This window comes from Leucoraja erinacea, chromosome 26 (genome assembly GCF_028641065.1).
Source record: "Leucoraja erinacea ecotype New England chromosome 26, Leri_hhj_1, whole genome shotgun sequence".
NCBI classification, from domain to species: domain Eukaryota; kingdom Metazoa; phylum Chordata; class Chondrichthyes; order Rajiformes; family Rajidae; genus Leucoraja; species Leucoraja erinaceus.
Window position 1 is genome coordinate 17,758,286 of NC_073402.1, and position 24,871 is coordinate 17,783,156.

Sequence of the window (24,871 nt, forward strand, 5' to 3'; positions counted from 1 at the left end):
AATGTGCATTCCACCCCACATGCTAATTTTCAAATAACCACATTTTCACAAACTCCGCGTCCTAAAGCCAATTATTTTAAAGCTCCAATTCAAGTGGACTTACAGTTCCATATGCTGGTTTTAAGACTTTATTCCACGTAATTACGACCATATATTTGGCACAGCCCATCTTTTCTGTCACATTATTCCATTGTTTACATCTATTGCTTTTAATTATTTTCTCCCCATCAAACATTTACTTCCAACTTATTTTTTTGCAAGCCTTTCTTCCATTTTTGTGTACCCCATGGATAAACTATTATTCTCAGGTCATTTTAAACAAGGTAAAATATGTTTATATCCAGTAATCTGCTGAAAAACAAGGATTTTGGAGAAGAATCAGACTAGAAAATGTTAGCAGCAAGCTATTTAATTTGACAGCGTCAGTCATAGTCAAACAAAAGACCTACTGGAAGGTTATTGAAGTATGTATGATACCTCAATACCTCATTTCAACAGTCTCAGGAGCATAGTGGAATAAGAGCAACCAGGAGTTTATCTGTGAATGGTTAACCATACCTTTCTCAATATCCAGGCGAATTTTATAACTTAGTTTAATTGATTGTAATTTCCCTCCTTCCAAATGGTACAGCAGCCGTTTGTTGCATCTCTTCTGTGGCATGGTTTACTTGATGGTTCAACCACTGTAGACCGACACACACTCACTCCATTCTCTACAATGGTCTGTTCATTTATAGTTTTAGTCTTTTGAGATAAAATGGTTTATTTTATCTTAACCTATCAATTTCAGATAGAGACAAACTGTGGATGCTGGAATATGCGGCATAAGACGAAGATCTGGAAGTCAAGCAACATCTGTGGAGGCAAAGGGATGATTGATGTTTGGGGTCATGATTGCCCCGATTGCATTCACATCAATCACTTTACATCTTCTTTCCTGCCCCTTCAAAAGCTTCCCTAATAAACTCTCACATATAGGTTTTCAAATACTTTTACTCTTTAATCTCATTTGCAAATACGTGCTTTGTTGTGAATTTTTTTTAAAGATGATGTTGAAGACATGATATAAAGTTGCAATTGCTATTATTACCAAAATGAGATCTGGTTTACTTAGTGGTGGAATGAGATGGATCAAAGACATGTTTTGACACTGAAAATGTCTTTTAGTCCAGCACTCAACTGGATTCAGCTCGGAATGGAAACAAAATGTCACTGTCTAAACCACTGCATCATCTCAGAGCTTTCAGTATTCAAATATGTATATACAAATTTAAAGCTAAATGGAAGAATTAAATAGACACAACTGTAAGAAAAAGCAGACTTGCTTGAAACTCAATGTAATTGAAATAAATTTTTATTGAGGACAGTAACACTGAACAAAAAGTTACAAAAAAATTACAATAGATTTAGTCAAGGAACCTATAGGATTTTGGTATCAAATCTTTTTTGCTATACGGTTGATTTGATTTTCAATACATAATTAAGACTGGGAAACATCCCACTGTGTGACAGCGTGGGACAAATCACAAGATGTTGTCACTAAGACAATGTCTAATTGCTTGTTGAGAAATCCTTCTGGATTCTCTGGCTTGTAAAGCGCAAGCTGTCAGGGGAAAGATGCACTGAATAGCAAATGTTTCTAGTAACAATGAAGCATTCTTGCAGCAAAAATAACTATAACAATCACAAGTTCTCTTTTGGGGACATTGCAAAAATATTTTGAGCATATAAATGTACAATGGTTATGTCATTTACCAATTTCTTTTAAAAAGAAAATATTTGTTATTAAATACATGGACAAAGTAAAGCACAGATGTTTCTTGCGTGTAGTTTGAAAAACAAATTGCTGCCCTGTATGATTTTTGGATCATTAATCTTTTCAGTTGAGATAAAATAGGAAGTAAAATCCCTCCCCATTTCATGAAATAGGGCCAAAATGGTCCTGAATATTTTCACAGAAATTTCAACTGGCAATCATTCATATATGTCTAGTGCAGAAAAACATCTGCACACAATCGCATGAACAATTTATTTTGCATATTTATTGATGGAAATTTTAAGTCAAAACTTAACGTGACAGGAAAATTCAATTTACCAAAACATAAATGGGGGAGAATACCTCGAATTATTTCAACACTGAAAATGAGTGCTATGATTTTTGAGGGCAATCAAAATGTTTGCATACGTACACAAAACTTTGGATCAGACTGTCCACAGACAACAAAATCCAACTAGTAACTGGCAAATACATATGCATTATAACAATAAATCATGCTCATTTCTTTTTTTTACAAGAATGGACTGAGTAAGATATTACAAATTATGGACACATTTAGAAAAATAACTGGATAACATTAACCCTCTTGAGGACTGCAATAATAATTCTGCATCCATTTTAGATTACAAATCATCTTATTCATATAATACTTGGAATAGATGTTATGTGGCCCTATGCATTTCTCATTCATAATGTGCATCACATGGTAGATATCTAAAGATGGTTTGAAGGCATTAAATATTGATGCATATTTGGAAGACTAAAGTATATTCAGTCATATTTGGGTAGTTTTTTTTTAAACCAAGAAGCTAAGTTTAAACTGCTGAATAACCAATTGGAGTGTGACAAGCTACTGTAGTTCAACAATGACAAATATGCAACTGTTGCAACTTCAACAGCGCAATGATTCAGCAACATCACAATGGAGCTCCAGGGATGATGGTCGCCTAATAATGAAAATTGCGGATAATTAAATAGCATTTAAAAAAAGTCCATTTAATGCTCAAGAAGGTTAATGCAGGTTATTTCCATGAAAGTTAGCTTTGAAGAGTCACATATATTCTCCAGTCTAATACAAAAACTGAATGCAAACTATACACAGCAAGAAACGCTAGGAATGCAGTTTATCCCACAAAGAAAGATCCAGTAATTCTTCAGTTTCATAGGTATTAATTGGATGATCTTCTCACCCTTGCTTAGCTGTTTCAGGTAACATTAGCAGCCAGATTATAACATGCATGTTGGGTGACAGTGGCCGATCATGTAATTGATGGAAATTTATCACAATTTTTATTTATTTCAAAGGCAGAAAATAAACTATTACATTTATAAAATGAAGATTTTCTTGATGTGCAAACCTGCATCAATTCAGTGAAGATGTATTGTAATTCACTGACATTATATAAGTGCACTGATAATGCACACTGTGCTAAGACGGGTATCACAGAAATGGCTTGCCACTCCTAAAAGGTGAACTTTCAAATGTGGCCAGTCAGTCAGGGAAACACTCACTCAACATCAGGCACTTTTCTAGGGAACACTTGGCTGCCAAGTCACCCACCACAGCTGGTTTTGAAACAGAACTAGAGTTCAAGGATGACCAGAGACTTAGAAATAGGACCACTGATCTTTTTTTTGGCTAAAGACTTATGGACCATAGAAGTGGAATTTTTTTTGATTTCACATGAAAACTGTTACATTGTCAGAGACGCGATTATGATTCAATGGCAGTAAAATAAGTTATCTAATTGGTTAAATTAATGTTTGTGCTTGATAAAAAAATCAATATTGTTATTTGATTCTCTCCCATAAACCCCAGCATGGCTTTCTCAGTTCCCAGAGTATAACATTGACTCACCATTGACCAACCACAATGCTGACATTATCAGGTAAAGGAAAAAAAAGACCCTCAGTTTTAGTTATGTGCACCAAAGTTGGATTTTTACTCATTCAAAAAGGTCAAATCTCTATAGTTAGTTATAAAAATTAGAAAAATTGCTATACGGCATGAAGCACATCGGAGGTCACTTTGGATTAATGGATTGGAATTTGGCCATTTGACCAGGAGAATGTAACTAAAAGGGAATAAACAGTATAATAGATTAAGATGAAATACATAGGTTGCCTTCATTACATGACTTGCAATGGGTTCTTGGACTGCTTGTAAAGATTGTTTCACTGCTCTATTTCAGTTAAAACTAGATGTGGCTGGAAAATACCAAAGTGTTTATGACACAATCACAATTATTGGAATTCATTAACAAGAGGTTGTGTAGTTAAATATTGAATCTCTAAAGAAGTAAAGTTATTAATAATCTTATCTTTATCTTTTGCAAGAATTGTTCACAAATATCTTATAACCCTTTAATGAAGGCCTGCGATTCAACGTCAGTGACCTCAACACACTAATAAAATACAACATCCAAAAATAATACAGATAACACAAAATTTCAAATCTCCACTCATCTGCTCTGAAGAAAGGCATCACGCAATAGCAAATAATCTCCCTCTAAACATATAATTGCAACACTAATGCATGTTACCTTGCAGTATGCTAAACATGAGTAATAAGTTAATTCTTAGAAATAACCACAAAATAAAGGCTCATCTTTTCCATTATAAACCCAATTTCGATAACTGCTATTAAGACAATGTTTTAACATTTTAAAGTGTATTGTCAAGCATGTGCAGCAGATATAATGTAACCAAAGCAGTATTTTCTTTTGCAGCATATGAAGGATATTGAGGTGCAGTGTTTTTATTTTAATTCCAAGCTTCCTTATAACAGAATGCTCACCATACACAACCAGCAAATCTACTATTTTTTTTATCTTTCATTCAGCCTTCTCAGCTAGGAAACTGTGCAAGAATTCTCCTTGAGGTTGATACAAATGCTGCTCTGTGCTAGGCTAGCAGGAGGCACACTTCTTTTGAGCTCACAAACATTAATTTTTCTACTCCTCCTCCCCATGATACGACTCTTCTAATAAAAAACTAAAAGTAAATAAAGTTGGTGAAAAGTTTCATTTCACACTATGACCCAACATCACCAACCACTGAGGTTCTGATCACAAAAGGATTAAAATACAAATTAAATAAATTCCTCTTCTTTTAAAATCTTAATGAAGAACATTTTACCCAACTTAATACAAGCAACACACAATGGACAATTTCTTCCAGCTGGCTCAATTTTGATCGAATTTTCTACATTTCATTTTTCCACCATTTCCACAATGTACATTTCCACCAACTCAATATAAATACCTCCACTAATACGTAGGAAGCTGGCCAAGCAGAAACTATACAATTATAAACTAATAAATATATTCATGGGGAATGGTACAATAATTAATTAACCACTCAGTTCAATATTTTATTTAATAATGGACAGCTGGGAATGATGTCAAGGCATCAGAGAGGGCCCAGGTTAGGATTATCAGAGAGCTCTAAGGAATAGGATATTTCATGGATTATTCAAAATAGAGGATTTTTGATAGAGCAAATAGGGAGTGGTATCTATGCGTGTAATCTAAGAAAGGGACAACGTTGTAGTATAGGTCTAAATTGGATTGGTTTTTCAAGAGTAATGGCACAGATGTGATGGAACAATATTTCCTTTCTATGCTTCACTATTTTATCATTTCAATGTAGTGTACTGTAACTTGGTTTTGATGATTCTTTGCTTTTTGTTTATTACTACATTTTAAACTATTTAAAAAAAAGATTAATCCAGCAAAACTATAATTAAATCATTGGAAATCTAAAAGTACTCATATCTGCTAATAGAAAATATATTAAAAAAATACTTCAACTGTGAATCCAACTACACACCAAGACATTGCGGGATAAAGGCAGCCAAACAGATCAAGAAATTGGTTTATAATATGGTGTTTTCACTTTAATTTGATAAATCACATCACATTATGTTAATAATTTGAAGGGAGGTTAGTTAACAAGTTATTAATGCAGTTTCCTCAGAATAAAAAAAATGCCAGTTTCTTTATACAAGAAATGATAAACAAATAATCCAATTAGAACAAATTGGAATAAATCATTAAAATACATAGCCACTTCCTTTAAACCATTTCTTTGTAAGAGTATTGAACTTATCGTATCTTGCTCAAATTGCCTTTATTCGTGTGTAGTTCTGGAGCAAAAAAATTATCTCAAGCCAGAAGTAGTGACTCCGACCCAATTTTCTCCTCTTTCATGTTGAAGCCAATTCTAGAACTCCTTTTATGATTCAGCTGAAATCACTTGACAGACATATAATCAATGGGATCTTGCTGTTCTGGATGGCTCAGCTGCTCACTATGCTTTTGCAGGAATTAAGATATTGATTTGATAAAACACCATCAGATAACAACATCCGATACAGTATCAGGTGATACCAGTACATCAGATTTAAAAACAGTGTCAACTTGTTTAATGAATACAGCATTCAAAAAGCACTACTTTTGAATGTACCATTCCAAACAAGGTTGATTTTTTAGTTCTTGGGTCTGGTCTTTTGAATTAGAAGCAAACAGTGCGCCAAATACCATATGTAAACGTCAATGAATTAATATTCCTTTCCTGACTATCTAGCTCCACCAGTGAGCACATTTAAGCATGTGTTAAAAGGGTTATTTTGCATTACTATACAAAATTATAAATGGTTCCTTTGTTTTAAAATAAAAGATTTTATGAATCCACCTCCACAAATATAACATTCATAAAATGCCAGGGGAAACATGAGAATCATGTGTCTACATTTACATGTAAATAGATGCTCACTATTTCACAAACTGTATCGTGTCTTCCAGGAGTTCCATCTGATTCGCGATCTAACATAATCTCTAGCTGGGAAATAAGATGATATAGGCCTAATACCAGAAACGACACAGAATGTAGTCGGCCATCTAGAAAACAAATCTATGGCTAAAGTAACAGATGAATTACAAACATAACAGACTTCATTCTGTATACCACTTAAACTTCATTACATTCATTTGGCCTGTATTAATCATCCATCCTTCAAACTTTGGGGGAAGGAGTTGGATGTGGGGTGGTGGTGAGGAGAATTGGGCATCAACTCAACAGTCATTGAATTCTTTACACAGGATTATAAAGCAACATAGTTAATTTATAACAATCACAGCTCCCGTTCTGGGTCTTTTTTCTGATTAGGTTGTGTATTGAGAGTGTTCTTCAAAGCTTTTCAAACTATAGTCCCCATCTTGGTCCTGACTGAGAAGAAACTGTCATTAAACATATCAGCTACAGGATACTATCAATATTCTTGGCATTATATAAAACGTTCAGCCACGTAATGAACAACAAATCTACAGCACCAGCTTCTGTAAAGGCACTTTCTAAGGACTGTCCTTCAAATATTAATTTAAATGGATCAGCTTTAATGCTGAAACCACCTCTTTCCTTTTGCAAAAGACCAGCACAAATATCAGATTTGTACCATTAGAGTTGGTGCCTGTACCAAAACTGTATGGTACAAGTACTGGACCCATACAGCACAGGTGTTCAGTAAAAATCAGATCCAGCTTTTACTACAGATGTAGTGGTATAGATATTGCATCTAGTAGCACCAGATCTGTACTGAGATCATTCCAGTACACTAAAACAATAAATGCTATGCTAGCAAATGTCCCCATGTTACTACAATAACTATTAGTGAGAGGTACCTAGATGCAGCATGTATTACTACCTTGCCAGAACCAACACAAGATTGACATAACTCCAACGTGATGGTACTGATATAAGCAATGAGTCAGATTTGCATTTGAAGCAAATCTATTGTCTTGCTGCATAATCCAGTACAAGTTGCTGTACATCAGTACCGCACATGAATCAGCAGTCAGGGTACAGAAAATAACAAAAAAAAGGGCTTGGAAAGAGCTGGCCTGATTCAATTTTTATGCTGGTCAATTACTACATTCTTCCCTTCACTCTTGTAAATAGGAATTGTGAGCATAACTTCAATTCCTAGTGCAGTTATTGTCTGACACTGATTAACAAATAGCAGCTATCGGTCTCACTGCCCTCCCAACGCTGGTACATTATGAAGTACATTTGCAAATGCAGTCGGCACTTTTTGCAGGCATTTACAAACTGAGCTGATGGGTATGGTACAGGGACACTCGCCCCTCCTGACAGAAAATCTCTATTTTACAGAATATTATTTCAGAAATACCTGACCAATAAATATGCAGTACAAGGAAGCATTTGGTTCAAATGCTATGTTGTAAATTTGCAAGAGCAGCATTACATGTACATTATTATTGTACATTGTCCAAAGTAAAGAGTGGTGTTTTGAATTGTAATCCAAACTTGGCATTGGCTCAATTAAATTAACCATTGAGATCAATTGGAACATAACAAAGGCACCAAGTATCATACTGGTCTTGGTTTGGCATGACTGCAGAAGTCTCCTCCCTCTCAAATATAATTCACAAGAAGATGGCAAGTTAACATTAAATTACGTGGAGTTAAAATTAAGCATCGTACATCCTTAGCAGTGGGCACACAGAGGCACTAGAACACCTATCTGCATGATTGTGGATTCTTTCAAACTTTGCCTATTCACTGTTCCCATTATAGTTCATGATTGAAAGCAGTTTTGATCATCCATTTGAATTACCAAAAGTTCTTTGCGATCTATTGCTAAAGGCTAGAAAACCGTGAATTAACTTTCTTAGAATTTTGTCTACTACCAAACTAAATAGTGAATGCAAGGAAGAAGGGTTGTAGGTAATCATCACTATGTTATAAGAACTGGGGATAAAATGATCATATTTTATCTTCTGTGAATTTTCATTTGATAGAGTTTGGCAAATTATCTGTTGATACACATGTTTCCAAGGGAACCTCCAGGTTACAGAATAAGATTTGCAGGATTTTGGTTTTGCTCTCTATTGTAAGTGAGAAATGACATTCATTCCGCTGAAATCAGTGAACACAATTTGCCAATGTAGTTTTAATTTTAAACTTTGCTTCCTTTGTGAAATATTTTTTATTCGATAATCTAATAAGCAATTGACCTCTCCATGAAAAGATCCACTCTTAAGTTTATATTACTAACCTGCATTTGGTGGATATTTTGTTTCCCTGTGTCTAGCATTGTCCTATTTGTCCATCAAGGCACTTTTTGATGGAGAATGTAATGAAAGATTCAATTGATGTAGAAATTGTATCTGAAGACATCATGTCTAGATAATGGTTTTAACAGCAGAGTAATAGCTGGAACTGTCTCCTAAATCTCTGCTTCATTAATATTTTGGAAGAATATTAGTATATATCAGCAAAGGAGTTCCAAAGAAAAATTGTCCTCAAAACAATTCTCCAAAGGATAGATTTTTTTTTAAACTAAGGGAAGATTTCTTGAATTGGGGGGTGCTCCTGATTAACTATATTTATTTGACGCCTCAAATTATCTACTCTCAAGTAGTTTTACTTTACTCATTCTCAAAGCAAAATTCATGAAGCGACATAATCTAACCAGTCATTTGAAGAGTCACTGTTAAAATTCAACAACGTGTGATTATAAAAGCAACTATAAAAGTATCAGAGGCATTTTGATATTTTTAAGATGTTCTAACAATCATGTACAACTAGAGCTGCAACAGACCAATTTGAAGAAGAAAGAGATTCCTTTTAATTAGCAGCATTTAAAAACTAAATTTAAAAACTATTAGAATTAATTTATTAAAAGCTCATTATGTTCCTCTCAGGCAAATCACCTTTTGTTTCATTGGAAACAGCCAATCCTTTCTTTTGGTATTGTAAACTAGGAACTGAAGACTAACTGATAACAAAAGTTCCAATCTACCACAAAAGGCAACAAGATAAATTTGTAGGAATGGTATAATATGCACTACAGTTGTACGATCAACCAAGCAAAATAGAATCATAGTAAGAATGTGTTCCTTACTCAGATGCATCATAAATCAGTAAATGATTGAAGTTCAGTGTAACTAATTATTTTACAGCTGCATTCTTGAACACCAGGAACTCAATGGAAAATAATTAACCATAACTACAATTGGAAAGTACATGCACACTAAAAATATATACTTATGTTTCTAAAAGGCACAAAACAAACAAGTAATGTGCAACTCTTTCACACAAAGAATAGCTAAATAAATGCATACTATTCATAATTTGTTTAATGTCCAGAATGAAAGGCTGATTTTTGAGTGATGTTAGTTGTTATTTGTTGTTAGAAATTAACAAACACATCTGAAGTTTCTTAATTTAATTCAGATTGTTCAGCACCATGAATTAATAGAATATGTTTTTATGAAGTTGCTGGACTTCAAGCTTTCAATACTGTGACCATGCCTGAAGAATCAGTTTGGACTTCTGAACTCCACTTTAAAGTAGGACTATCCTTTGAAAGTTTAGGCACCATTCGCAGTGTTAGCCCTTCCCACAGTGCCCTCCATAATGTTTGGGACAAAGACCCATCATTTATTTATTTGCTTCTGTACTCCACAATTTGAGTTCTGTAATAGAAAATAAATCACATGTGGTTAAAGTGCACATTGTCAGATTTTATTAAAGGCCACTTTTATACATTTTGGTTTTGTCAATGGCCACTGTCTGCAGAAGACTTCATGAACAGAAATACAGAGGCTACACTGCAAGATGCGATCCACTGGTTAGCTGCAAAAACAGTATGGCCAGGTTACAGTTTGCCAAGAAGTACTTAAAAGAACAACCACAGTTGTGGACAAATGAGACGAAGATTAACATATCAGAGTGATGGCAAGAGCAAAGTATAGAGGAGAGAAGGAACTGTCCAAGATCCAAAACATACCACATCATCTGTGAAAAATGGTGGTGGGGGTGTTATGGCCTAGGCATGTATGGCTGCTGAAGATACTGGCTCACTTATCTTCATTGATGATACAACTGCTGATGGTAGTACCATAATTAATTCTGAAGTGTATAGACACATCCTATTGGCTCAAGTTCAAACAAATGCCTCAAAACTCATTGGCTGGCGGGTCATTCTACAGCATGACAATGATCCCAAACATATTGCTAAAGCAACAAAGGAGTTTTTCCAACCCAAAAAAATGGTTAATTCTTGAGTGGCCAAGTCAATCACCTGATCTGGACCCAATAGAGCATGCCTTTGATATGCTGAAGAGAAAACTGAAGGGGACTATCCCCCAAAACAAGCATAAGCTAAAGATGGATGTATTACAGGCCTGGCAGAGCATCACCAGCGAAGGCACCCAGCAACTGGTGATATCCATGAATTGCAGACATCATGCAGTCATTGCATGCAAAGGATGTGCAAAAAATACTAAACATGACTACTTTCATTTACATGGCATTGCTTTGTCCCAAACTTTATGGTGCCCTGAAATAATGGGGGGGGGGGGGGGGGGGGGATATGTGTTAATTGCTGTAATTTCTACATGGTGAAACCAAAATGTATAAAAATGGCCTTTATTGAAATCTGACAATGTGCACTTTAACCATATGTGATTTTTTCTATTACAAATCTCAAACTGTGGAGTACAGAGGCAAATAAATAAATAAACATTATGGAGGGCACTGTATATTTAAGAGATGAAGAGGAATAAACTGAAAAATATTTTACTTTGCTTTATGAGCAACTCATATTAAACAAGGACTCAGCTTTTCTGAAAGGGTAGGAAAATTCTGCAGTGAATTCCATGTTTTCATAAAGTTCGAGTTCTTTTTACTAACAATAGAAATTTTCATGTAGAGGAGAGGCGATTTTGTAGGGCTGCAGCATTTTGTATATTGCGGTTCAAGCCAGTGCAATGACAACCGTTAGATAAAATATGCAGTTCATGAGGTTTTACAAAGTGCAAACGACATCATGAGATTTGTATCAATGACACATTAAACTGTTTTATGAAAAATTTCAAAATAAAAAAAATCGGTATATCTTAAAATGGAATGACTGAAATAAAACAGAAATATTTGAAAAAAATTCACATTTCAGTGATTAGATGTGTAAATTAAATAAAGCAATGTCCCAATAAAGTAATATTAAAACATCCCAGCCCTACTTTTTTTTTGCATTCATCTTTTTCTTATTAAAACTGATAAGGTTCTGAAGTGCGGAGGTGTCCACTCTCCCACGATTATAGTGGTACAACTGCTGCTCCAGAACAGCGTAGGACACGGGCTTTCTTACCAACCGCTTATTGCACTAACGGTAGCAATGTTCTGTCAGTATACAACACGGTTACATTCCAGAACTAAATAGAATTGATGCTACTATACTTTAATGTAAATCCATATTAAATTAAGCATTATTTTTTCTAATAAATATAGGATGCTAAAACAGAAAACATCACATTTTGTTGTGAGCTAGCAAGTAAACAGTAACAAAAAGCAGAAGTTTCTACATTAAACATAGCCCCATTTCTTGGAATTTTCAAAAGATCTTATATCGTCAATAATTAAGGGTTATCCAAGACATGGATATTATCTTCTATACAAAATTCCACTGCACTGTTTATGGTGCTCAACCATAGCTAGTAGCTGAGTTCAATAATCTGTTGATTTAACTCACTAATTGATGAGTATGCAGAATTTGAAAAGTGGCATGGTGGAGGTGGACTTTTGGATCTTATAAAGCATTGGTAGTTATTCCCTAGAATATTTTTTTTCCAGCAAGTCTTCACCTCCTTCTCCAACCACCCACCTTTCCAAGTTGAAGACTCCAAGCAAATGATTGGACCTCTGAACTAATTAGTGACTTGTTTTGATATCCAAGTTTTGTCAAACATTTTTCTTTGTCCCATTTTCATGTTGCATGACTTTTGTGCTGCCAAACACTGAGGTAAAGGCAAAAAGAAAACTATACCGGAGAAAAAAAAAAAGGAAAGACACAGACACAAGGTCTGACGGAGCACGCACGCACATGCACACACCCACACTCGCATACACACACACACACACACACACACACACACACACACAGAGCAGTTGGCTGGTTTCATATTGCATAATAGTGCTATGATCTTCGTAGGTAAACAATCTCTTTTCGTCAGTTTATGAAATTATTGTCCCCACACAGTGAAAGTTACAGTATGGCTGGAGACATGCCCGTAAACTGACCCCACTGGAATTGCAGGCTGTGATTTTCGGTTCCTTCTGGAGAGAATTTCCCAAACTTAAGCGAAGTACATAGTGCGCAATGTGTCCTGGTGAATCTGCACAGCCTTGGCAAGAGCCTGAGGGTCACGTCCATTACTCTGACCAGAAATGTGACTGCCTTCAGCACTGTGAACAGATGGAGAAAGATAATCAGAACTGAACAAATGTCAATATGTACTGTCTTTCAATATTTAATAATACCATTATTCATATGGACAAACTTCAAAACAAATTGTTTGTGCATATACATTACACTGTGAAGTAAATAGGCACAGTATCCATTATCAGTAGAGCAAACGCTAAGTTGAAGACTCTGCCACCTCACAAAATTATGTTATTTTTATCTAGACATAGAAATATACTGGGCTTACTTCATTTGATTCAAGTTTTGCGATCTCTACGTTAAACTTAGTACAAATTAATAACACTGTTCCATTTGTCTTTATTTCCATAAATACTACCTTGGGAGAATAGTCAATGCGATTTTCTTGGAATGATTTACTAATTGCTTCTTCGAACTGTAGAATGAACATATTAACCATATAACCAATAGAAAAAAATCACATGTGGATAAAGTGCACATTGTCAGATTTTATTAAAGGTCATTTTTGTATATTTTGGTTTCACCATGTAGAAATTACAGCTGTGTTTAGACATAGCCCCCCCCCATTTCAGGGCACCATAATGTTTGGGACACATGGCTTCACAGGCGTTTGAAATTGCTCAGGTGTGTTTAATTGCCTCCTTAATGCAGGTAAAAGTGAGCTCTCAGCACCTAGTCTTTCCATCAACTTTGGAAACGTTTATTGCTGTATATCAACATGAGGACCAAAGTAGTGCCAATGAAAGTCAAAGAAGCCATTATGCGACTGAGAAACAAGAATAAAACTGTAAGAGACATCAGCTAAACCTTAGACTTTCCAAAATCAACTGTTTGGAACATCATTAAGAAGAGAGTGCACTGGTGGGCTTACTAATCGCAAAGGGACTGGCAGGCCAAGGAAGACCTCCACAGCTGATGACAGAAGAATTCTCTCTATAATAAAGAAAAATCCCCAAACACCTATGCGACAGATCAGAAACACTCTTCAGGAGTCAGGTGTGGATTTGTCAATGACCACTGTCCACAGAAGGCTTCATGAACAGGAATACAGAGGCGACACTGCAAGATGCAAACCACAGGTTAGTCACAAAAATAGGATGGCCAGGTTACAGTTTGTCAAGAAGTACTTAAAAGAGCAAACACAGTTCTGGAAAAAGGTCTTGTGGACAGATGAGACAAAGATTAACTTATATCAGAGTGATGGCAAGAGAAAAGTATGGTGGAGAGAAGGAAGTGCCCAAGATTCAAAGCATACCACCTCATTTGTGAAACACGGTGGTGGGGGTGTTATGGCCTGAGCATGTATGGCTATTGAAGATACTGACACTTATCTCATTGATGATATGACTGCTGATGGTAGTAGCATAATGAATTCTGAAGTGTATAGACATATCCTATCTGCTCAAGTTCAAACAAATACCTCAAATCGCAATGGCCAGCGGTTCATTCTACAGCAAGACAATCATCCCAAACATACTGTTAAAGGAACAAAGGAGTTTTTCAAAGCTAAAAATGGTCAATTCTTGAGTGGACAAGCCAATCACCTGATCTGAACCCAATTGTTATGCTGAAGAGAAAACTGAAGGGGACTAGCTCCCATAACAAGCAGAAGCTAAAGATGGCTGCAATACAATTCATGGATATCACCAGTCTTCTCTGGTGAAGGCCTGGCAGAGCATCACCAGAGAAAACCCAGCAACTGGTGATGTCCATGAATCGCAGAATTCAAGCAGTCATTGCATGCAAAGGATATGCAACAACATACTAAATATGACTTTAAACATGATATTGCTGAGTCCCAAACATTATGGAACCCTGAAATGAGGGGGGGGGGGGGGGGGGGGCCGGACGACGACGACTATGTATAAATACCACTGTAATTTCTACATGCTGAAACTGAAATGTATAAAAATGGCCTTTGTTAAAATCTGACAATGTGCACTTGAACCACATGTGATTTTTTCTATTACAAATCTCAAATTGTGGAGTACAGAGACAAATAAATAAATGATGGGTCTTTGTCCCAAACATTATAGAGGGCACTGTATAGAAGATATTGCCACAGAAGTTCTTGTGTTTTGAACCACTTACAACTCAAGGGGGTCACATAATTGTAATATCTGCCAGGGCATTTTTAATTGCATTTATTGCTTCTTCAAAACGAAAAATCCACACTCATGTACAGCAGTATTATCAGCAGAGTACTTATCAAACAATATGACTAGATTGAGCATTACCTGTCATGCTCTTTGTCCACCAAATGGTACCTTGCTCTAAATGCCACTAGATGTGCATAATACGCTGGTGCTGGGATAGACACAGAGCGTGTGCAACGCACATACGTGTGACACAGTTGATAGGTAAGGAGCTGAAGCTCATCCGCAGAGAAGCAGTTGTCATCCCACAGAACATGATAGTGAGAGGGGCGACTTGTCCCCTGAAACAGAAATAATACCGGAACATTTTAATTAGATCCTCTGAGAAAAAATGTTCCTTTCAGACTGGTTTTCTTAATTATCTAAGTAGCATGACCTACATTACATACTGGTAAACATTAGAAGGGGTTACACAAACACTGAATAGCAAACTCAAGTATAGAATATTTCAGAGATTTAGGTGCACAAGTGCATAATAGGCTGCTGTTGAAGGTTAGACTGGATTGGATCCAGGGTGAGCTAGCTAAATGGAATCAGCTTCATGATAGGAAGCAGAGGGTAGTGGTAGAATTTCAGTTTTTCAGATTGGTGCCTATGATGAGTGGTGTGCCTCACAGACCTATGCGACAAAATGCTGAGAACTATATTCTGCATTCTGTATCTTTCCCCTTGCTCTACCTATTATAGTTAAGTTCTACTTGATAGCATTTATGTATTATCTGATCTGACTGGATAGCATGCAAAACAAAGCTTTCAACATACCTCGGTACACATGAGGATGATAATAAATCTAAAGCTCAAAAGCAAAGTCAGTTTCCTCATGTCCTGGCCAATATTTATTATTAAGAAATGACAGTAATTTAATGGAACTTTGTGTGACTCCATCATGTGTGCCGCGGGGTGGGAGATTGCAACCTTCACGTGGTCCGCCCTGTTTCAATGAATGCAATCAACCTGGCATGCACAATCAAATAAGATCAAATAGAACAAGTTGTCCTACACCTTTAGGCTGTGCACGCCATATGCAAGAAGAAGATGTGTGCTGTCTGTTGGATTGCTTAATATTACACAGTTAGTATACCTCAACAGCTACATCTTAATTAGCAATAACGCAATTTGGAATATATCATGGTCACGTTCAACACCATTTAAAAACACAATCTTTACAGTAAAAAGAAACCCATTGTAACAACATTTGTTCAGATACAATTCTTTGTCCTTAAAACTCAAACGTTGTGAAGTTGTGATCAGGCAATATGGCAACAGAAACCTTTTGACAAAACGAAGTAACGTACAAGTGAATTATCTCATCTACATCCTTTAATTTTTCAAAAACGTACATAACTATTAGAAAAGTTTAAGTTCACAAGTAATTTATTTATTTTGTTTTTAAGAAGGAACTGCAGATGCTGGAAAATCGAAGGTACACAAAAAAGCTGGAGAAACTCAGTGGGTGCAGCAGCATCTATGGAGCGAAGGAAATAGGCTATTTCCTTCGCTCAATAGATGCTACTGCACCCGCTGAGTTTTTCCAGCTTTTTTGTGTAAGTTCACAAGTAACTTCCTTTGCTTTCATGTAACTTTATTTAACTTTTTGTTAACATACATATGGTGAAAAGTATGAAGCCTATTTCTGAACTCCAGTAGCATATAAAGTTAAACTTTATGATATTGATCAATCATCTGCCTGGGTTTCAACAACTAAGTTACAGAGATAGGTTGAATAAGTTAGGTCTTTATTCTCTGGAGCGCAGAAGGTTAAGGGGGGACCTGATAGAGGTCTTTAAAATGATGAGAGGGATAGACAGAGTTGATGTGGACAAGCTTTTCCCTTTGAGAATAGGGAAGATTCAAACAAGAGGACATGACTTCAGAATTAAGGGACAGAAGTTTAGGGGTAATATGAGGGGGAACTTCTTTACGCAGAGAGTGGTGGCGGTGTGGAATGAGCTCCCAGTGGAAGTGTGGAGGCAGGTGGTCGGTGGATATAATTGAAAAATAAATTGGATAGGCATATGGATGAGAAGGGAATGGAGGGTTATGGCACGAGTGCAGGCAGGTGGGACTAAGGGGGAAAAAAAAAAAAAAAAAAAAAAAATGTTCGGCATGGACTTGTAGGGCCGAGATGGCCTGTTTCCGTGCTGTAATTGTTATATGGTTATATGGTTATATCTGTCCTTGAATGCTCAGTAAGATGCTCCAGATGGATTTTGCTATTGAAGACTTTGCTTGCAAAATGAAAGCCAAGGAAGCATACTCAAAAGACAAAGATTCAGCTTGTAGCAGCTTTAATATTATGTGGCACATAACTAAATAGTGCTAGGGGGCGCCGTCCTGTAGGGTATGGCTGCCCAGCCTGCAGCTGTCCGTCTTTTCATCTCTTTTTTTATTTTTAGTTAGTTAAAGTGTTTTTGTTCTGGAGGTCTAGACTTTTTTATATGTGGGGGGGGGGGGGGAAGTGGAAACTACCTTTCAGGGTCCCTACCTGGTCGGAGAGGCAGCTTTTCTCCAGGCAGCACCGTCGACCCGTCCTCGCGGCCTACCAGCGGGCCTGGAGCGGCGTTTCCCGAGGGGACCGCCCAGAACCTCGGCTTCGGTGGCGGCACAGCGCTGGAGCGCTATCGCAGAGCGGGCGATGCCTTGCCCGGGTCACCGCGCTGGAGCTCCGGTGAACTGAAGACCACCGAGTAAAACATCGTGGAGCTGCGGGTCTGTGGAGCGGCCAGCCGCGGGCGGCTGCGCTGAACTTTTCACTGGGAGTCTGGGATCTCGCGACGAGATTGCCAGTGGTACGGCTCCGTCCGGCGCGGCCTTGTTGGCTTCGGGAGCCGCGGTCTCGAGTAAGGAGGCGGCCGTTCCAGGTGTCCCATGCAGCTGAGAGGATTCTCCCGACGCCGGAGCACCATCACCCGGCGAGAACGGCCTGGAACATCGGGCCTCTGTAGCGGCGACTGCGGAGGCCTCAATAGGCCTGACTATGGGTGACATGGGGATGGGGACTGGACTTAGTGCCTACCCTCATAATGGAAACCATTGTGGGGCGATGTTTTTTATGTTAAAGTTCTTTATTATTGTCATGTTTGTATTATTTTTTTATGTGCTGCATTGGCAACAGGAATTTCACTATACCTAGGTGTATGGGACTAATAAAGAAACCTTTGAACCAACCAAACGTTTGAACCTATCCACTCACTTCTGCAGTTTTCTATCCTTTGTCTTATTTGAATGAGATTCATAAATATTGGAACTGAGAAAAACATATGATTGCATTTATGTATTACAGGAATTATTCTCAAGATCCCCGAGAATAAAAGTTTTAACGTTCTCAGCACAGTATGCCATACCTGTATCCCAGCGTGGCTGCAGAGATAAAAATCAAATTCATATGGGTGGGTGATATCTGTATCTACCGTGGTTCCTGCTGGAATATTTCCACTTCTCCCAACCTTGGAAAAATGTAAACAAAATTCAATAACCAAACTCATATAGACTACAAGTGCATTAAGGCTCACCTTATGGACAATCTTTAGGATTCAGTCCTATTTAACAAATTCAGTTCACATCACACAATTCTGCAAACCAAATAGAAAACATGTTCTTACCCTTTCATTCTTATCAGCACAGAATAATCGTGTATGATGCCGTTTCTGCACCACTATATAAGTAATACCAGGTTGATAGTCTTTCTCCAGGCTAATGCATGCTTCTCGAATCGCCAAAAGCTCGCAATACAAAACCTACAGCACAAAAGGCAATTGAGTACAATTCGCAAGAAATGCTTGAGTAAGTCTAGTTATTTCAAAAAGATCAAGTACGGTGTTACTTCCAAATTGAGTACATGGATGAAAAAATAATTGCATTAATCCTGAAATTAAAAATGGAAATACTCAGATTGAGAGCATTTGTGGAAATAGAAATAATCAACTTTTCAGTTCAGATATTGCATTAGAACTGAGAGAAGAAAGAAATCAAACTGGCTTTAAATAGTAGAGAAGTAGGTAGGTAAAACAAGGAAATTATCATGAAAATGTGCAGGCCAAGAGAAAATAAATGATACAAGTATGGTGATGACTCCTTACTCACGGATGATCTGCCTAGAGAGGCAAGTAGGAGAAAAATGAAAGCAGGAGAGATGAAGGAAAAAACAAGTTATTTCAGATTTTGAGCATCTGCAATTGTTTACCTTTTGATTTGTTCTGAATTGATTCTAATTAAGTTTGAAAACAAAATATTTTTTCCACTCTGACTCATAATTTCAAGTTTTCATTCATTCACTTTTAAACACAGCATGCATTGACAAAGGGACTCACCTGACGAAACTGCCCTTCAGAAACTCCATCACGATAAAATATAATTCGGGTCGGCTTAAAACGTGTTGATTTGTAAAACTGTATGAGAAGTTCTCGAACCATAGATGCTAAATCTTGAATGATCTCCTGTCGTGGTCTCTGTACACGCACAGTGGCACAGTAACGACTAGGATGGGCATCCATACTGCCTACAACCTGGAAAGAGATGGAACAATTAAATGTGGATTGAACAATAGCTAAAAAGTGAAAGTTCCACGAGTTGAACATGATAGGAGTGGGTGGCCACGGTGGCGCAGCGGTAGAGTTGCTGCCTTACAGCGCTTGCAGCGCCAGCGACTCGGGTTCGATCCCGACTACGGGCGCTGTCTGTACGGAGTTTGTACGTTCTCCCCATGACCGCGTGGGTTTTCTCCAAGATCTTTGGTTTCCTCCCACACTCCAAAGACGTACAGGTATGAAGTTTCATTAGCTTGGTATAAATGTAAACTGTCCCTAGTGTGTGTAGGATGTTGTTAATGTGCGGGGATCGCAGGTCGGTACGGACTCAGTGGGCCGAAGAGCCTATTTCCGTGCTGTATCTCTAATCTAAACTAAAGTGAAGGCAACTTGGGTAAATGACTTAAATATTTCATCAAGATTATAGTTGTGATATAGCTATAGAGAAGTGTTGAAGGCAACTCTTCTCCTGGATACCTGCATACACATTTCAGATGCACGTGCAGCCAATGTTACTACCTGGTTTTAAATATTTAAAATGCCTGCTCCTGTTTGTGATTCTTCATCCATGCACAGTGCCCTCCATAATGTTTGGGACAAAGACCCATCATTTATTTGCCTCTGTACTCAACAATTTGAGATTTGAAATAGAAAAAAAAAAATCACATGTGGTTAAAGTGCACATTGTCAGATTTTTAATAAAGGCCAAACCCAGACTCCATTTTTATACATTTTGGTTTCACCATGTAGAAATTACAGCAGTGTTGATACCTCACCCCCACATTTCAGGCCACCATACTGTTTGTGACCCATGGCATCATAGGAGTTTGTAATTACTCAGGTGTGTTTAATTGCCTCCTTAATGCAGGTATAAGAGAGCTCTAGTCTTTCTAGAGACTAGAAAGGGAATACTAGTCTTTCCATCACCTTTGGAAACGTTTATTGCTGTTAATCAACATGAGGACCAAACTAGTGCCAATGAAAGTCGAAGAAGTCATTATGAGACTGAGAAACAAAAAATAAAACTGTAAGAGACATCAGCCAAACTTTAGGCTTGCCAAAATCAACTGTTTGGAACATCATTAAGATGAAAGAGAGCACTGGTGAGCTTACTAATCGCAAAGGGACTGGCAGGCCAAGGAAAACCTCCACAGCTGATGACAGAAGAATTCTCGCTTATAATAAAGAAAAATCCTCAATCTTCAAACACCAAGACTTCATGAACAGAAATACAGAGGCTACACTGCAAGATGCAAACCACTGGTTAGCCGCAAAAATAGGATGGCCAGTTTACAGTTTGCCAAGAAGTACTTAAAAGAGCAACCACAGTTCTGGAAAAAAGTCTTGTGGACAGATGAGACAAAGATTAACATATCAGAGTGATGGCAAGAGCAAAGTATGGAGGAGAGAAGGAACTACCCAAGATCCAAAGCATACCACCTCATCCGTGAAATACAGTGGCAGTGGTGTTATGGCCTGGGCATGTATTGCTGCTGAAGTTACTGGCTCACTTATCGTCATTGATGATACAACTGCTGATGGAAGTAGCATAATGAATTCTGAAGTGTATAGACACATCCTATCTGCTCAAGTTCAAACAAATGCCACAAAACTCACTGAACGGCGGTTCATTCTACAGCAAGACAATGATCCCAAACATACTGCTGAAGTAACAAAGAATTATTGAGTGGCCAAGTCAATCACCTGATCTGAACCCAATTGAGCATGCCTTTTATATGCTGAAGAGAAAACTGAAGGAGCCTAGACCCCAAAACAAGCATAAGCTAAAGATGACTGCCAGACAGGCATGGCAGAGCATCACCAGAGAAGACACCAAGCAACTGGTGATGTCCATGAATCGCAACTTCAAGCAGGCATTGCATGCAGAGGGTATGCAACAAAATACTAAACATGACTACTTTCATTTACATGACATTGCTGTGTCCCAAAGATTATGGTGGCCTGAAATGGGGGGTGACTATGTATAAACACTGCTGTAATTTCTACATGGTGAAACCAAAATGTATAAAAATGGCCTCTATTAAAATCTGACAATGTGCACTTTAACCACACGTGTTTTTTTCTATTACAAATCTCAAATTGTGGAGTACAGAGGCAAATAAATAAATGATGGGTCTTTGTCCCAAACATTATGGAGGGCACTGTATAAATACACATGGTGTCTGAATGCTGCTGTCATTCAATTTCAGTATCAGAAAAAGAGCGGGCGAATTTAAAAGGTAAGCAGAGGATTACTGGAGCCAAAGATAGACACAAAAAGCTGGAGTAACTCAGTGGGACAGACATCATCTCTGGAGCGAAGGAATGGATGACGATGTTTTGTGTCACCCATTCCTTCTCTCCAGAGATGCTGCTTGTATCGCTGAGTTACTCCAGCTTTTGGTGTCTATCTTTGGTTTAGACCAGCATCTGCAGTTCCTTTCTACAGATTACTGGAGCCAGCTAACTTGAGTGGTGGGACAAGTAAACGTTAACCAGTGGATTGGTTATGAGACCAAAATTGGCTAACTGAGTACCAAATAAAAAGGTCATTTGTAGCGGCATGGCCTATTGGGAGTGAGGCCGTGTTGAGGTGAAGTGCTGAGTGGAGGGCTAATGTGAGTCTTTGACTAGGAGACTAATGGAGAGGCGGATGACAGGATAAGGTACAGTTTGTTAGTCTATGAGAGTCTTGTGTTTTTTCTTTCTTCTTTCGGTTCAGTACAATGGTGAAGGCAGGTAAAATGGTACATCGCTCCTCCTGCAGGCTGTGGGAAGTTAGGGAAAGAGCTGGCGTCTCTAGAATGGTGTTGCCACCCTGGTGCCAGGGTCCAGGATGTCTCAGAGCAGCTACATGAAATGAGGGTGAGCAGCCCCAGAAGTATTTGTACATTCCAGCATTAATGACACTGGCAAGAAAAGGGATGAGGTCCTGCAAAATGAGTGTAGGGAGTTAGATAAAAGGCTAGTGAGGGTCAGAACAGGAAGATAGGACAGGTGAATCTATGGCTGAGGAGTGGGCGCAGGGATTCAACATTTTGGGCCATTGGGATCTCTTCAGGTGCAGAGGTGACATGCACAAGAGGGATATGCAACTGGAACGTTGTAGCCATTACAGAAACCTGGTTAAGAGCAGGAAAAAGAACGCCTGGAAGTGGGACGCTTTTAAAGTGTGCCGATAGGAGGTCAGGACAGGCATGTTCCTATAAGAGTGAAGGGCAAGGCAGGTGAGTGTAAGGAAGTTTGGATGACAAGAGAAATTGAAACTATGGGCAAGAATAAAGAGGCATGGGACTGGTAGGGGCAGCTGGGATTGTGTATTCCTGGAGGAGTATTGGGATCTGAAAGGAAATCAGGAGGGCAATGGGGGCAGGCGAAGGCTCTGGCAGGTAATATTAAGGATAATCCCAGGACATTTTATGTACATTAAGGGAAAGAGGGCAAGCAAAGAGAGAATTAGCCCCATAGGAATCAAAGGTTATCCCTGTGTGGAGCTGCAAGAGATGGGCAGGGTTCACAATGAACATTTCGCCTGTTTTTACTGTGGAGAAAGACGTGAAGACTGTGGAATTTGAGGTGGGCGAGGTTGAGCAGACTTGGACTTCATTCCAAGGAGAATGAGGGGTAATCGTATAGAGGTGTATAAGATCATGTGAGGAATAGATTGGATAAATGTCAGGAGAGGCAAATGGCTGAAGTGGACATGGGGTTAAGGTGGGGAATTTAATTGGAACCTGAGGGATAACTCTTTTACACAAAGGGTGGTGGGTATATGGAATGAGCTGCCGGAGGAATCAGTTGTGGCAGGTACTATCATAACATTTAAGAGGCATTTGGACAGGTACATGGAATGGATAGGTTCAGAGGGTTATGGGCCATGTGCAGGCAGGAGGGATTTGTGTTGATGGGGCATATCAGTTGGTGTGGACAAGTTGGGCTGAAGAGCCTGTTTCCACACTGTATAACTGACTGTGTGGCAAATGGAATGAGCTGGTGGAGGAGGTTGTTGAAGTAACATAACAATATTTAAGATATATGGACAGGTACATGGATAGGAAAGGTTTAGATGGATATAGGCCAAACCCAGGCAAGTGGGATTATTGTGGATGGGGTATCTAGAACGGCATGGGCAAGCTGGCCAGAAAGGCCCGTGTCCTTGCTGTATGACTCTATATAGATCTCGATCCTGCAAATATATTGAGTGGTTCAGCATAACAATGCAAATGCTGAATAACATATTGGTAACTGACACATTTTGGTAGATAATTTCCCACCCACCCATCAGCGTAATCAGAGCTGAGCTGTCTTGATGATGACAGGTTTCTCTGCTAGTTATTCAAATTCCAAATGATGTTTGGTAAATTGATGTGGCAAGTGGGAAAGTGCAAGTAGGCCCCTTCCAACACAGACACTTCTCAAAAGTACACCATTGATAAGCAAGCAACTATATTTTGCTCTATTCTTTCCTCACTTACACAAAATTCTTGTCAAAATGTGTTTGTATAAATACTTACAGCAGCGATTGAGGGTTTCTTGCCATCTCCAGCTGGTGGATGTGTAACATCAGCTCCCAGAAAAATCACAGGTTGCTGGAACACGGATGGTCTACAAATGTGAAATAATTGTGGGGAAAAAAGTGATTTATTTGAAGTAGGAAAGACTGAACATAACTATGACTTTTGTTTTTTAAAACCTCTGTGTGATCAGAATATAAATGAATTCTTGCAAATACAAGCATTAAAGAAAAACATTATTAGACTAATTCAACCCATTCACCTTTACCACAAACTTAATTTCATGGTTGAGATTGATATCCTGCTTGAAATTAACTGAAGGAAAATAGTCACCTCTCCAAATATCAAATTCATAATTTATGGGATTATTATTCCTACCTCTGTAATAATGCCAGACACATCCAGTCTTCAAAACTCAATGACAGCTTGAATCTTTAGATTTTATTTGTGGCTCAGCTCAGGAGCGCTTATCCCCATTAAAAAAAAACATTCAGCCAAACCAGTCAATTTTTAGTTACTAAAGGCAATACATTGGGTAATTCTCTTTGCAACATTGCTGGAGGGAATTCCATAATTGCACTACTTCCATGCTGAACATCATTGCCATTTTCATTCTTGTCATCAAAGGACTGCAAACTCAATATATGCAG

The 24,871-nt window shown here is 38.0% G+C and overlaps 1 protein-coding gene across 1 annotated transcript in view; it reads right to left on the minus strand.

Moving 5' to 3' along the window:
• Positions 1–1,336: 1,336 nt before the first annotated feature.
• Positions 1,337–24,871, minus strand: part of LOC129709722 (protein argonaute-3) — a 112,453-nt gene continuing 88,918 nt past the window's right edge. The window contains exons 15-20 of the mRNA XM_055656255.1: positions 24,222–24,312; positions 19,492–19,686; positions 18,784–18,918; positions 18,526–18,627; positions 15,263–15,462; positions 1,337–13,048 (exon numbers count right to left, since the gene is read on the minus strand). Of these exons, the coding sequence (XP_055512230.1) occupies positions 12,940–13,048; positions 15,263–15,462; positions 18,526–18,627; positions 18,784–18,918; positions 19,492–19,686; positions 24,222–24,312 (832 nt within the window). The 3' untranslated portion in view covers positions 1,337–12,939. The remainder of the gene's footprint in view (positions 13,049–15,262; positions 15,463–18,525; positions 18,628–18,783; positions 18,919–19,491; positions 19,687–24,221; positions 24,313–24,871) is intronic.